Source organism: Drosophila santomea, chromosome 2R (assembly GCF_016746245.2).
Source record: "Drosophila santomea strain STO CAGO 1482 chromosome 2R, Prin_Dsan_1.1, whole genome shotgun sequence".
Taxonomy (NCBI): domain Eukaryota; kingdom Metazoa; phylum Arthropoda; class Insecta; order Diptera; family Drosophilidae; genus Drosophila; species Drosophila santomea.
This window is the reverse complement of record NC_053017.2, coordinates 22317553-22330818: the sequence shown is the minus strand read 5'-3', so window position 1 is coordinate 22330818 and position 13266 is coordinate 22317553. Positions and strand designations below refer to the sequence as shown.

The window sequence follows — 13266 nt, the reverse complement described above, 5'->3', positions numbered from 1 at the left end:
AGGATGCCCCAATTTAAATGTTAATTAATTAAACCGCGAACAAGCAGAAAGTTGTTTGAATAATTGGCACGAGAGTTATGTCACAGGTGAAGAGTCAACGCTGGTGATTTATTGACCTCCATGCCTAGACGGAGCGGAGCTGATCCACCGAGCCGAGCCAGCCAATCAGTAGAATCGTCTGCGTCAGAGTCGTAAAATGCTCATAATTATACGAGGGTATGAAGTGAATTTTGGCTTTATGGCCAATTATTGTTTGCCCCACCATACTAGTAATTTCAAGTTGAGCCGCGCTCCATTAGCGAGATCAGTTCCAAGTGCGGACCACCGCCTGTGAACCCCCAGCAAGATGTCCGAATTGTCCACCTGGACTGGGGTAAATCCCGATTTCTGAGGCAGACCAGTTGGACTCGGACGGGCCAACAACATGCGCCAAAACAAAACCCAATAACACTCGCCCCGGCCGATGAGCTTTCGAAATCTGGTTCAGTCTAGACTGGTGCGTGCGATTCATGACGCCAAAGATAATTAAAAGGGAAATGGAAATGCATAAAAGTGATTACAACACAGCGACAACAACTCTAGCACTACCATATGCGCTCGTTAAGTCGGGAAAGAGTTGGAAACCCAACTCCAAGCTGATCCGAGCTGCGAGTCTCGGAGCAACTAAAACCGACTGGCAAAATCAACATGTAAATTTCAATTTTCACGTACGTCGATGCTTTTCCTACGAATCTCGTACGTGAACGGGTAAACAAACGACCGGGGTGTGAGAGATGAATCTGTGATAAAACTCCCATTCCATTCCACCCTTTGAACCGCTGGCCCGAGCCTCGGACCACTTGCCGAAATTCGGCTGAAAAAACCTTAAGTCACTCATCGAAAATCCGGTTCAGTTTGCCAGCTTTGGGTCTACACTGTGCCGCGACTTTGGCCAAACCCGCCGCCTGCTCCCCGCCTGCTAAAGCTTCGACCGCCAGAGAGCCGACCATTGCGCTCAGTGTACGAGCCGTTAAAGCTTCTGGTATAAAAGCGAGGCCAGCAGGCTAACTGCTCGCAATCCAAGTCGCGCCTTCGAACGCACCACAACTGCACCTGGATCACCGAAAGCCACCGGAAGAGAAGTGAGTAAGCCATTGTTTAAGCCGTGCTTTGTTTGACCGGGTTAGGCCGAGCACCCGAGGAAATAAGGAAAACTGCGCCACCACCAAAACCACAACCACCACCACCACCGATTGCGTAAAAGCTGCTCAGGTGGCCACAGGTTAACAAGGACTGGAATATGGGGCGCAAAGAAGTCGAAAGCAGTTAAGACGACGTGGTGTTGGTGAAATTGTGAAATCTTTTCAACAAATATTATAACCAATCGACCGCCAATTAGTATGCATATGTGATATATATGCCAAGGGTCATAAATAATACATGAGTTGGTGGGCAGACCACTGATAGCTGCGGATGATTCTGTCGACATGCGTTGAAAACACATTAACGCCGAGACTGACTGACGCCCTCTTATTATCTGCTTACCCGGCAAACAAGACGGTCATTTTAGGAAGTGCTTTTTATAGTTTACCTTGGTTTAATTGAATTTCTCGTCCGCCTTTCCAGACAGTCCTTCAAGATGAAAGCCTCGCTGGCACTCGTGTTTTGTGTGTTTGCCGGTCTTGCGGCCGCCGGTTCTCAGCAGCAGTACACCAGCAGGTTTGACAACGTCAACGTGGACGAAGTACTCGGCAACGACCGAGTGTTGAATAATTACCTCAAGTGCCTGATGGAGAAGGGTCCTTGCACACCGGAGGGCCGTGAGCTAAAGCGCCTGCTACCCGACGCTCTACTGTCCGACTGCTCGAAGTGCACCGATGTCCAGCGCAAAAACTCAGAGAAGGTAATCAACTACCTTCGCGTTCACAGAGCCGGCGAGTGGAAGCTGCTCCTGGACAAGTACGATCCCAAAGGCATCTACAGAGCAAAGCACGGAGCACACTAAGCTCTTTGCTTGTCCAGCATCTGCAGCTAAATGCACTCATTTCACATGAACCTTATTTAAATCAGAGATCCACAGTAAAGATTTTAGTTTTTTATACCTAAATGCGGCAAACAAAACTTTTATTCCAACGAAGGCGGTGGCAAATGCCAATATAGGCTATGAGCCGGTGAACAGTTCGGATGATGGTAGTCATGAGCATATGTTATTTGGTCTCGTTGATGAGGTCGATGGCCCTAAACTGGTTGGCCACATTTACGGTCCAGTCCGATTGCTGCCCGGCGGTGAATTCTTTCACAAAGCGGTAGTTGCAGATGAACACCTTGTCCTGGTACTCGGGAAGGGTTCTGCAAAAAATGAGAGTGAGAAGGGGCCGAACGCTAGGTCAGTGACAGTCCAAACTAACCCCATGTTCCAGGGTATTTCCTCGCCACGTTCCCGCATCTCAGATAGACCACGCATTACATGAAACACCATGGTGATTTCTACGAAACGCTTTTGCAGCTTGTCGTTGGCATCGTCGAACATAATACCGACTTGGTAGGGGAAGCTGAGATATATGTCGCTCTCCTTGATTTCCAGCTGCCTCCGCTGCGTCATTGACAGTTTCTGTATTACCGGCCTAAGCTCCGCGATCGCCTCGGGGGAGACAAGATTGTCCAGCGAGTCTAGGTCGCCGCCCATCAGTTTTGAGGACACTACCTAACAGGGATGAGAAGTCAGTACGGATTATGCTAGACGGACCATGACGCACCTGCAGGGCTTGCTTGGCGCCGTATATGAACTCCTTGAGTTGAAACTCGCTGTCGAAGTAGGGTCGAATTATGAACTGTATGGTGATCCAATTCTTCAACGTGTTCAGCGCAGAGGGCCACACGATCTCTGGGAAGTCCATTAGGCGAGGCAGGCGGTTGAGGCTCTCCCTGGCATTCTGCTCCTTCTTGTCTTGCTCCTGCGGCAGCGAGGCGAAAGACCGACTGGCCGGTTGAGTTGCCGTCGAGAGGGGAGTGGTGATGGAGCTAGCCTCCTGTCCCCTGGAGGCTGCCAATGTGGGTCTGGGCTGCAAACGCGTCAGGGATAGCCGGGCCATGCCCAGGCTGCGTCTAAGCGTGTGCTGCATCGCAAAAATTGCACTTTAAACAGGTGCAACTGGGCTTAAAAGTTGTTTTTGTTTTGTTTTCGCCAGTTTAGTGTGACCGCAGATGGATCATTAAAATATACCAAGCCTTGTTACTTAATCTCTTTTACTAACTTCGAATAATATAAATATGGCCTGATTTTGCACACACAAAGTGCTGGAAACCGCTCAAAATAGTTATTTGTTATTCAATAATTTGTTAAAGAAGCCTTGCCACCCCGTTAGAACTAGTTGAATTCCGAGGCGTTGCCAGACCCCCGATTCCGCTATCGATGTATCGATAGCACCCTCCAGAAAATGGTGCTGACTTCCGGCTGTCAAATTTTTCTTTCTTTCCCAGCCACGACGAGGTCGACAGCATGAGGTAGATTTGAGTTCGTAAATATGAGCGAAAAGTGGCGCTCGCGGTGCCAAATGTTTGCAAACTGTGCCGGGCGAACGCGTGCTGTCCACTGCAGCTGCCGGGCGGACAAGTGCAATTCTGTTTTCCGGCAGTTGTGAAATAACCAAACGTGCGCCGCTCACACACACAAGCAAGCAGACAGGCGCATCCCAGCACGCTACTTTCGAAATGATGGACTAACAAGTACCCCTCCTTTGCAGTTCTCTAAAGCTCCAGAAGAGGCTCGCAGCCTCCGTGCTGCGATGCGGCAAGAAGAAGGTCTGGTTGGATCCCAATGAAATCAACGAGATCGCCAACACAAACTCGCGTGAGTAGAAATGGTTCAACATGGAGTGAGAGCCCAGCTAACTGTGTATTCATCCCATTCCAGGTCAGAACATCCGCAAGCTCATCAAGGATGGTCTGATCATCAAGAAGCCCGTCGTGGTCCACTCCCGCTACCGTGTGCGCAAGAACACCGAGGCCCGCCGCAAGGGTCGTCACTGCGGATTCGGAAAGCGCAAGGGTACTGCAAACGCCCGTATGCCCACCAAGCTGGTGTGGATGCAGCGCCAGCGCGTTCTGCGTCGCCTGTTGAAGAAGTACCGCGACAGCAAGAAGATTGACAGGCACCTGTACCACGACCTGTACATGAAGTGCAAGGGTAACGTGTTCAAGAACAAGCGCGTCCTGATGGAGTACATCCACAAGAAGAAGGCTGAGAAGCAGCGCAGCAAGATGCTGGCTGACCAGGCCGAGGCTCGCCGACAGAAGGTGCGCGAGGCCCGCAAGCGCCGCGAGGAGCGTATCGCCACCAAGAAGCAGGAGCTCATTGCTCTGCACGCCAAGGAGGACGAGATCGCTGCCAAGGCCGCCACCGCGGGTCACTAAGCAGTCCGGCCTCGCTAGTCGAGGTACCCTATATTGATAGTACTGTTTATCATCTGAATAAAACACCTTTGGTTTGGCCGAAATGATTTTGTACAAACGTGAAACGCTCATACTTCTTAATGGCTGTCATCTGTGGCCAGTCGTACGGGAATTTGGTTAAGTGTGTCGTGTTAGTACTTATATTTTCTCACTGCCTGCATGATTATAAATGCCCTGTTCAAAACCGTTGTTGCTTTTCTTTGTGAATTCAGATTAAAGACAGTGATAAATCAAATTAAAAATATATATATATATTCATATCCGCAATACCCATGATACGCATGATTATTTATCGGAAACCTTTCACCATAATGGAAATTTAATAATTGGCTGCATTTAGTACAAGAACTTCGTCTCCATTAAAATAAAGATTTTTGACTGTTCAGTTATCGAGATCAGTACTTTAAGCTTCAAGCCGGCACAGAATTGGCTGATATCGAATATTTAATTAATTCACTTACACCCTAAGTAAATAATTAAAATGGTTTTCAGTATTTAATCGATTCTACAAAAGCTCTCAGCTCCGTTCCAGCGGATCCGAATCTTAATCGTTGAAGCTTTCGCTATCCATTAGTATTTCCGACTTGGTCTGTCGTTACGCTCTAAACTTATAAACCACTTCTTCATAAATCTTCTTAAAATAAAATAATATATTTAAGGAAAATAAAATTGTTTAGGCAAACCATGATAGGTAAAGGTAAAGACTTTTTGAGCAAAACCCTAGATGAATGCAAAAGTAAGTATATTGTCATCCCGGAACACGAGAGACAAAGATATGGTAAGCACTTCGAGTCACTGAAATCAAAAATCTTTGGAATATTGAGAAAGGAGAATGCACAACTGGACAGCCTCATCGTTGAGTACAGTTTGGAAGGTATGGTTGGGTATGTTCCTGGTGGTCCTCGCCTCCTCAGGCGAAAAGTCCACGGGACCTTGGGTCGCAGAAAATATTACACACCACACATCCCCATCTCCTTTCCCACACAGTGAGTCAGTGCACGTTATCAGTGCAATGAAGTCGTAAAGATACTTTTTTCGGTCACTGTTTGCACCGCACCATGTATGCGTTTCCCTCGCGTTTCCCCTCGCGTTTCCCCTCGCGTTTCCTTTGCGTTTTCCTCGAGTTCCCCGTTCCGCGCTCGTCGTGCGGCGTCGCGTTTCTCTGTCGTTACTCACCGCGAAGTTTTCATTCCACAGGGAGTACGGGAGATAAATTAAAGGTGGCGAAGCCTAACGAGTTCGATTTGGTATTTAAGTTGCAAGTTCCGTACTACGAAAACATCGTCGTGACGCGTGATCCGCAAATTCCGGGCAACGTATTTCTCGATATGACGCGCGTGCTGGAACTTCTTAGGAACGATCCCCGCGAGGATTTCCAGAGCATTCGGAAACTTCTTCAAATTCAACTCGTGGATGCGCAAAACTTTCTCGTCGTGGACAAACTCCGTTCGTGGCTTCAGAGCTTGTTCAGCCAAGCACTCAACCGGATGGCAGATCGCGTGGAGCTGGTTGACGGCGTCGTGTCCCAGCTTAAATATAGGACCTGTGGCCCGGCCCACACTATCGTCGTGTATGGGGAGTATGAGTACTCTGTCGACTTCGTACCCGCCATCCGTTTGGCGGCCAAACAGAACGTGTTGCTCAGGGATCAGCTTATGTACTTCGAACGCGCCAAATTATCCCACTGGGAAGCGATTCCCAAACCTCTGAAAATCCAAACCCAGACCAGCAGCATCTCCTTTCGCTCCTCCTTTTACGCCGCAGAGAAGGCAATGCTGCGGGGTAAGCACGAGAATTGCCTGGATGCAATCAGGTTTATGAAAAAATTTCGTGATGTGAAGACCAACTTAGGCAATTTTAAGAGCTACTACATTAAAACTTTATTTCTTTGGAAGATTAGGCATGAACCAGAGTCGTACTGGAATAAGCCGGTCTTAATCATTTTGACCGATGTAAGCATCAAGTGCCTTCAGCAAGTCGACGCATGTCAAAATAAACTCAATCTAATTCCTACAGATGTTCGACGAGCTGGAGGACCTCTTGATGCGGGGAGTTCTTCCCTTTTTCTGGGATCCCGAGCTGAACATGCTCGACGTGTTTACCCCGCACCAAATTTCGGAAATGCTCCGGGGCATCCGAAGGATTCGAAGAGCGCTTAGAGGGGACGGCATCCGCCGGAAGCATAGTTTAAGGCTTATCGTTCTACGGGGTTTTAGTAAGTTCTTCTAGTAGTTGTAGCTTCACCATTCTTATAGCCTGTTTGTTTCTTAGGTCACAAAGAGGAAAGAAATCTGAAGTGCAGCCATAAGCGGAAACAAAATAATGTCAAGCGGATATAGGACAAAATCAAGAGGGAAGACCACTTAGTTCCACCTGCCTTTATAGCCTGTTCGTTTCTTAGGTCACTTAGAGTAACAAAATCGGAAGTGCATCTCTAAGCGGAAACGAAAGCGGCTGAGTTGGGACAATTGCGCGAAGGAAGACCACGTAAATTTCCCTTCGGGGGATTTCCCCCATAAATGTCCTTGAGGGAAGGAGATCTCGAGAAACCTAGAGCTATCAGAGCCAGTTGGAAATTCGTCAGAGGATCTAGAAATTGGAAGTGCAGCTCTAAGCGGAAACAAAAGCAGCTGAGTTAGGACAATTGCACGGAGGAAATTTCCCTTCGGGGGATTTCCCCCATAAATCCCCTTGAGGGAAGGAGATCTCGAGAAAAATACCTAAGAGCTATCAGAGCAATTTTGAAATTCGTCAGAGGATCCAGAAAAATATATGTGTGTATATTGATAATTTAATTGATTTTCGTTGTTTCAATTCGTTTTTAACCCAAAACTTTAAATAAACTTATTTTTGTAATTTCTGTTAAATTTCTTAAAAAAAAAACAGTTCTTTGGTTAAAACAAAATCAATATTAATAAAAACGTACTATAAAAAGCTCAATATTTCGCCGTTTATCATAATTAATTTTTACACAAAACAAAATAAAATTTAAACAATTTTGAATCATACCTTAACAGCGTTACCCCCGTTTTGTCATTTCTGATCAATTTCTTTAAAAAAAACAGCTCTTTGGTTAAAACAAAATCAATATTAATAAATATTTCGCCGTTTATCATAATTCATTTTTACACAAATTTAAACAATTTTGAATCACACCTTAACAGCGTTACTTCGAGCTGCCACACTTAACATGACAGCTGATGGCATATCGGGTGCCCCGAGCTGAGTAATCGATAGTTCTATCGAAGAGTCTGCAGCCCTGGCTCGGCCCGTACTATAAAAGCAACTGGCAATGCTCCCCTCTCCGTAATTTTTTTTTCAAAATTCTGCTCGCTGGCTGCTCGTGTCGAAACTGAAATTAAATTAAACTCAGTGCGCGTGCAGACTGCTTAGAATTCCCATATTTAATTGGTTCGGACAAGATCGACGGCCAAAGCCAAACCAAAGTCGGGGTATAATCGAGCTCGGTGCGTGCATGCAAATTTTTGGCATAAAACAGCCGCGACTTCTTGAAGGCAGCGCACTAGACACAGCAGTTCCGCCGGGGCAGCAGCTACTCCTATTCCGAATCCAACCCAACCCAATCCAATTCAATCCAATCCAGGCAACCGAACTGAAGCCAGCCCAGTCACCTGTGCCGATTTCGTAATCCCAGTCAGGAATACTCCGATTCCAAACGCGAGTGAAAGTGCGCGAGTGTTGGTGCGGCCAAAGAAAATTTCTCGAACTACATATTTGCACCAGCAGTAGTACATAGTCATCAGGAACACACAGAAGTCATCATGAGTGGATACACAGACCTCACCAAGCTGGAGACAAGTCGGTAAGTCGGAGTCCGAGTCCGCTAGTTAAAGCGTTTAAGTTCAATTTGCCCAAGTGATGCTAAATTGATCCCACCCCCCCTTCCCAACCGTTCGCGTTCCCGTTCCCGATCCGCCCAAGCCCCGCACCGCTCTCTCCACCATCTCATCCGAGCCCGAACCCGAATCCGAATCGCTCTCTTTCGTTGATTTACTCGCCTCTCAAATTGAATCCAAACCGCACCCCGCGGGCGTTTTCTCTTTCGTTTGCACTGCCACCGTCGAACGAAAAACGAGATACAAGAAATTTATCGTACGATTTCTCGTTGGGCAGAGGGGGACGGACGGCCATTCAAACACGAAAGAAAAATACAACGAAAAAACCAAGCCAGCGCTAATATGACACAATCGGCTATATATTGTACACCTATACCAAAGTATGCTGGTGTTTTCAGCTGTTTGTTTGCCCAAATGTTTCGAGTGAGCCAGCAGCGGAGGGAAATCACAGCTTTCGGATAAGCGATAAGATGCCTTATCTGTAGCTCACCTCCGGCCCACTGACACCAGTCCGCCAGCTATCTGCCTATGCCCATTACTCATCGCTGCTAGTGCTCCCAGTGCTGTCCGCCTCCTTGGGCCGCTTAAATCGCAGAAAATTCTCTGATTCACCTCGTTCCGCTGGCAGTGTGTCACTTTTTGAGGCAGGTGTCGCCTTGAGCGCCAACTTACGGCCGCCAATGCGCGTTGCCCGATGGCCGAGTCAATCCGGCCAACCCAGCCAAACCCGGCCACCGAGTAGGTAGAATATCTAATTTGCGGGCGTATCAAAAATCGATTATGCTGGAGGTCGGCGCGCAGCCAAAGCCAAAGAAAACCAAATATTGGTCAACTCGGTTCAAAGATGTTTATGTGCGTATATGTTTATGTGCGTCTGTATGTGCCGTTGCTCAACATTGCAAATACGAGAAATACCACTGAAAACAGTCGGTCGCTCGCATGAAGGGGGAGGGGAGGGGAGGGGCGTGCAGAGGAGGGCAGAGCATCGCTAGCGATTCGATTCATTCATCTTGCTCAGCTGATGGAGGCGACTCTGCTGGCCACTGTACAGTTTCTGAGCAACATCACGCCACTCGGCAGCAAAGAGAAAACAGCCGCACCGAAGAGAGAGCGCGAAGAGCAGCGTTTGATTCGCTTGCCACATGAAGCCAGCTCGGCATCGGCATCGGTAACAGCCACCCACCAAACCGCCTAACCACCACCCCTTCACCGCCCTCAGCTACCGCTGAGCGAAAAGTCGCCTGATTTCGGCGTTGTATGCGGTACCCACTCTCTGCCGCCGCCTACCCCACAGCTTACCTCGCCCATCTGGGCGCGCATGTCGCGTGACGCTGGTTGGGCTTAGCCGAATTCCCACACCGAGCAAGGAGTAGCACACCCAGCAGGTGTGCCTCTGCCGATTGGCTGGCAGCATGTGGCGTGTTCCCAGACCGGCCTTTTGGGCTCTCGGGATCTGTTTGGAGGAGTCTCTAGGAAGGGAAAGGTCAACAGCGCCCTCCAAAAATGCAGTGATAAGTTCAACTTAGAGCTGGTTCTGATTATGATAACTACCCAACTATGCAAAGCGAGGGTCGTGGTCGGGGAGAGAAAATGACTATAATTGTAAATAAATGGAGGCGATTACTCAGGTTCCACGAGATTGCAATCAATTATGGTCGAGTGTCCAAGCGAATGGCGTTGATAAGATGGTAATTGTTTTCGCATTCCTATGCGGATTCCGTGATTGGAATCCGCTGCAATTAGCTTAATTAGTCACTGGGCTGAGTGGCTGGGATGGGAATCTTCCGTCGGCGTCCACGACATTTAACCGTGCCAGTGGAAAGAACCTTGACACCCGCCGCCAGCCTCTTCTAGATCTAGATCTCATTCTGGTTCTAGACCACGGTGAAACAATGTCGGTCAGCAGGGCTCGGAGCACGCAGTACTCGCGTGGCCACCCCCACCACCACCCCACCCCGGCCATCGATATCTAGATTTTCTAAGTTTCTTTGCCACGCCGGCGGAGCGGGCGCGGGCCGGGGATAGAACTGTAGGGTAGAGGTCTTTAAATGGCGCAGTCACTGAAACTAAATTTATCAGTGCGCTCGGCGCTCGCTCTGTCAACTAGCTGCGATCACGCGGCCCCGCACTGGCTCCCACATGCCGTTCCGCCCCGGACTATCTGGCCGCATTAAATGAGAGGTGCGGGGGATACGCAACTTTAGCTCCGTCTGGGAACCGTCTGGCGACGATAAGCCAAGCCGCCTCTAGACTTTGGCCGCTCCAGCTCCAGCTCTAGCTCCAGATATCAGCAACTAACTTTCATTCCCATTCCCATTCCCGGCGGGTTAATGAAGGGGGCTAAGGCGAGTTTATGGGGCTTGACCTGGCGATGTTACGCGATCTTGTCGTGAAATTAAAGTTAATGAGACCAGCTAGAGGATTGTATAACCATTATTTTGAAGCTAGTGAGCAAAGTCGGGCTTTGCCCTCCGCACCTGACACCCCACCACCCAAATACCATCTGGCCCTCGCCAGCACGTGGACGCGATAAATTGGCTTTGGGAACCAAAATAGAAATCTTTCTATACGTCCGTCCGTCTTTCTGGGCTTTGTTTTAAGAGCCACACGAGCACTGTCAGGTATAGAGCAGCAACTGGTTTTCCATTTTATACAAATTGAATTTGCGACAACGCCAGCGAATCGCTGATTTGCATAGAAACCAATTCAAATATATCATACGCCACGTTGACCAGCGGGGAGGCGCACCCATCTCCAGCCGAAAGCATCAAAGAAAGATGGTTTCGAGTGGCGGAAGTCTGATCGCGGCAGACTTAACGACGCTGTAGAACGGCCACCGCTTGGTCAAGTCTGGCGTGATGTGGCATGGTCACCAATCACGCAGACTATTGTCCACTCCAAACTGGTTCCCCTGCACACGCTCTACTGGTTAACTGTGCGCTGGCCCAAGCTCATCTTTCGATTGTTCTGTTTTTTCAGAAACTGCCTGCGCCGCATCGCCCGCCACGATGAGCAGCAGTTCTCCAAAGACAGCATTGTCAATGTGATGGAGAAGTTTGTAAAGACTGTCAACATTATGGACGACACCATACTGGTGCCATGCAGGCTCATGGATCGACAGGTTGGTACCGCTTAACCCAAGAATCCCAGCCCCCCGTTTGACCAGCCATCTGGATCGTAACCATCAACTTATGGCTCCCACTTTACATAATTTATCTCCAGATCGGCGACAGCACTGACATCATCCCAGCCACCGGCAAGGACTCGACCGCCAACCAGCTGACACAGAGCTCCAGTGTCCACGGCAAGCGGGGAGCGGCGCAATCGAAAAATGTCCAAGACTTTCTCAGCGCCTCCGAGTTGTTCAATCTGTACAACATGCTGAACTCGCTGAAAAAAGATCTGCTCTGGACCGCCAACCAGGAGGACGACGAGCAGCAGAACCCCCAACAGCAGCAGCTCAACGCCAGTTCCAGTTCCACTTCGAGCTGCAATCCCAGCGAGAGCAAGACTGAGTCCAACAGCGGCAGCACAAGCACAACCGCTTCCGGCAGTGTCAAGGGTCATGTGCGCCGTACCTCTACCGCCTCGATGATGTCCACCAACTCGGTGAGCAACATGAGTGACTCCGACTCGGACATATCGCAGGAAAACGACTCGGGGCTGGAGTCCGATGGCAACAAGAGCGACAATGCCCAAAGCAGCGACGGCAGCGACATCGTGGACGTCGCCAAATCGAAGCAGGGCTCGGGGGACAAGGCCACGGAGCTGGCCAAGCGCTGCCGGAGGCATCTAAACGGTCTGTACCAGTGCCTAGAACAAATGACAGAGGCGGCCAACTACCTGACCGCCAGATACCAAAGTGATATTGGGCCCGTCTAGGACCGCCAACTCAACGCCTTCTCGACCCTCCTTTACCTACGCCTCCTACACCTACACTATCACTTCCTTTCGAGCTGGTCGGGGTTAACTTCATACCATAGTCGCGGGCGGGTCTTTACACTCATTAGTATCAAGTGTGAGGTCTTTTTTAACTTTAACTATAACTGTATCAAAATATCTATATCTATGTATATGATTATGTATATGTATCTTGAGGGGGTGCTAAGCAAGACATATGAGAACCGTATGTGTGCATGAGGATTGTATAAATGTATAACTGAGGATGATAAATAACTGGTAGATATAGTAGTGGATAAAGCAGCGCCTACAGCAACAAATCAACAAACGTTCTATTGTAAAAATTGTAACCTCTTCGTTGTATCTCTCTTATGGGTTTTAAGGGGAACCAAAGTCAAAATCACAGTACCCGTCGAGGCTGCCCTGCGCCCAAGTCAAAAAGTTCTCCATGGCGCAGCGGAGGCACCGACCCGAATGTCCCTCTTTCTTTCTTTACAATTGATTTTCGTATATATATATTGGATAGATCGCTATGGGAACTGCAACACAACACTAAAGCAAACAATGTTCAACAAGTACAAGAAATCTAATTTCTAACTACATTACGAATACGAACGTAAGTGAAGTGGGAGCTTTGCTAGTGGAGACTGGACTTCACTACACTTCACTTTTAGCCTGTATGCAAATTTATATATTCCACAATTGTTATTGTAATTGTTTAAGCCAACTATTTGTGCCGTTATGTTTCGTTTGATTTCCTCCTCGCAGCCGACCAGTGACATCCAGTGGTTACAGTGCGAGTGCGTGGGATCGACCCGATCCCATCGAGAGTCACCTGGAGATCCGACTGCATGTCCCTGGTTCGGCAACGAGGACCGCAGAGCAAACTGTAAATTACTAACGTTAATAGCGCTTGTGCGAGAGCTGAAAGAGAATTATTTATACACAATAAATAAATTTTACTTAGAAAATATATTCAGCTGGCTCTTTTACTGTGTTCGTATGGTCGTATGGTCAGCAGCCCCCCTGTGTCCCGCTTTTTGGGGCTTGGCAACGATAAAGAAAGTGCCAACGGAGC

At 48.5% G+C, this 13266-nt stretch overlaps 5 protein-coding genes across 5 annotated transcripts; 4 read left to right on the top strand and 1 right to left on the bottom strand.

Moving 5' to 3' along the window:
• The first annotated feature begins 971 nt into the window (after positions 1-971).
• On the top strand, positions 972-2086 carry LOC120445457 (ejaculatory bulb-specific protein 3). Its single transcript, XM_039625902.1, has 2 exons — positions 972-1121; positions 1606-2086. The coding sequence occupies exon 2, from the start codon at positions 1619-1621 to the stop codon at positions 1982-1984; it is 366 nt and encodes a 121-aa protein (XP_039481836.1). The 5' UTR covers positions 972-1121; positions 1606-1618; the 3' UTR covers positions 1985-2086.
• LOC120445455 (m-AAA protease-interacting protein 1, mitochondrial) lies at positions 2060-3234 on the bottom strand. The gene is made up of 3 exons (XM_039625900.2): positions 2736-3234; positions 2388-2683; positions 2060-2328 (listed from the first exon to the last, which is right to left on the bottom strand). The coding sequence occupies exons 1-3, from the start codon at positions 3099-3101 to the stop codon at positions 2187-2189; spliced, it is 804 nt and encodes a 267-aa protein (XP_039481834.1). The 5' UTR covers positions 3102-3234; the 3' UTR covers positions 2060-2186.
• Positions 3235-3334: 100 nt separating this feature from the next.
• Positions 3335-4496, top strand: LOC120445456 (60S ribosomal protein L19). The gene is made up of 3 exons (XM_039625901.1): positions 3335-3483; positions 3723-3829; positions 3893-4496. Exons 1-3 carry the CDS (start codon positions 3479-3481, stop codon positions 4390-4392), a joined length of 612 nt encoding a protein of 203 aa, XP_039481835.1. The 5' UTR covers positions 3335-3478; the 3' UTR covers positions 4393-4496.
• Positions 4497-4996: 500 nt separating this feature from the next.
• LOC120445453 (cyclic GMP-AMP synthase) lies at positions 4997-7226 on the top strand. Its single transcript, XM_039625898.1, has 3 exons — positions 4997-6383; positions 6448-6646; positions 6703-7226. The coding sequence occupies exons 1-3, from the start codon at positions 5490-5492 to the stop codon at positions 6768-6770; spliced, it is 1161 nt and encodes a 386-aa protein (XP_039481832.1). The 5' UTR covers positions 4997-5489; the 3' UTR covers positions 6771-7226.
• Positions 7227-7735: 509 nt separating this feature from the next.
• Positions 7736-13163, top strand: LOC120445454 (dentin sialophosphoprotein). The gene is made up of 3 exons (XM_039625899.2): positions 7736-8254; positions 11268-11409; positions 11511-13163. Exons 1-3 carry the CDS (start codon positions 8214-8216, stop codon positions 12168-12170), a joined length of 843 nt encoding a protein of 280 aa, XP_039481833.1. The 5' UTR covers positions 7736-8213; the 3' UTR covers positions 12171-13163.
• The last annotated feature ends 103 nt before the right edge of the window (positions 13164-13266 follow it).

Coding starts and splice junctions, on each gene's coding strand:
- LOC120445456 (XM_039625901.1), top strand. Junction 3,830..3,892: donor GATCGCCAACACAAACTCGC/GTGAGTAGAAAT, acceptor ATCCCATTCCAG/GTCAGAACATCCGCAAGCTC.
- LOC120445455 (XM_039625900.2), bottom strand. CDS start 3,101: ATGCAGCACACGCTTAGACGCAGCCTGGGCATGGCCCGGCTATCCCTG. Junction 2,684..2,735: donor GCGCCAAGCAAGCCCTGCAG/GTGCGTCATGGT, acceptor CATCCCTGTTAG/GTAGTGTCCTCAAAACTGAT. Junction 2,329..2,387: donor GAAATACCCTGGAACATGGG/GTTAGTTTGGAC, acceptor CATTTTTTGCAG/AACCCTTCCCGAGTACCAGG.
- LOC120445453 (XM_039625898.1), top strand. CDS start 5,490: ATGTATGCGTTTCCCTCGCGTTTCCCCTCGCGTTTCCCCTCGCGTTTC. Junction 6,384..6,447: donor TCTTAATCATTTTGACCGAT/GTAAGCATCAAG, acceptor TAATTCCTACAG/ATGTTCGACGAGCTGGAGGA. Junction 6,647..6,702: donor TATCGTTCTACGGGGTTTTA/GTAAGTTCTTCT, acceptor TTTGTTTCTTAG/GTCACAAAGAGGAAAGAAAT.
- LOC120445457 (XM_039625902.1), top strand. CDS start 1,619: ATGAAAGCCTCGCTGGCACTCGTGTTTTGTGTGTTTGCCGGTCTTGCG.
- LOC120445454 (XM_039625899.2), top strand. CDS start 8,214: ATGAGTGGATACACAGACCTCACCAAGCTGGAGACAAGTCG. Junction 8,255..11,267: donor ACCAAGCTGGAGACAAGTCG/GTAAGTCGGAGT, acceptor CTGTTTTTTCAG/AAACTGCCTGCGCCGCATCG. Junction 11,410..11,510: donor GCAGGCTCATGGATCGACAG/GTTGGTACCGCT, acceptor ATTTATCTCCAG/ATCGGCGACAGCACTGACAT.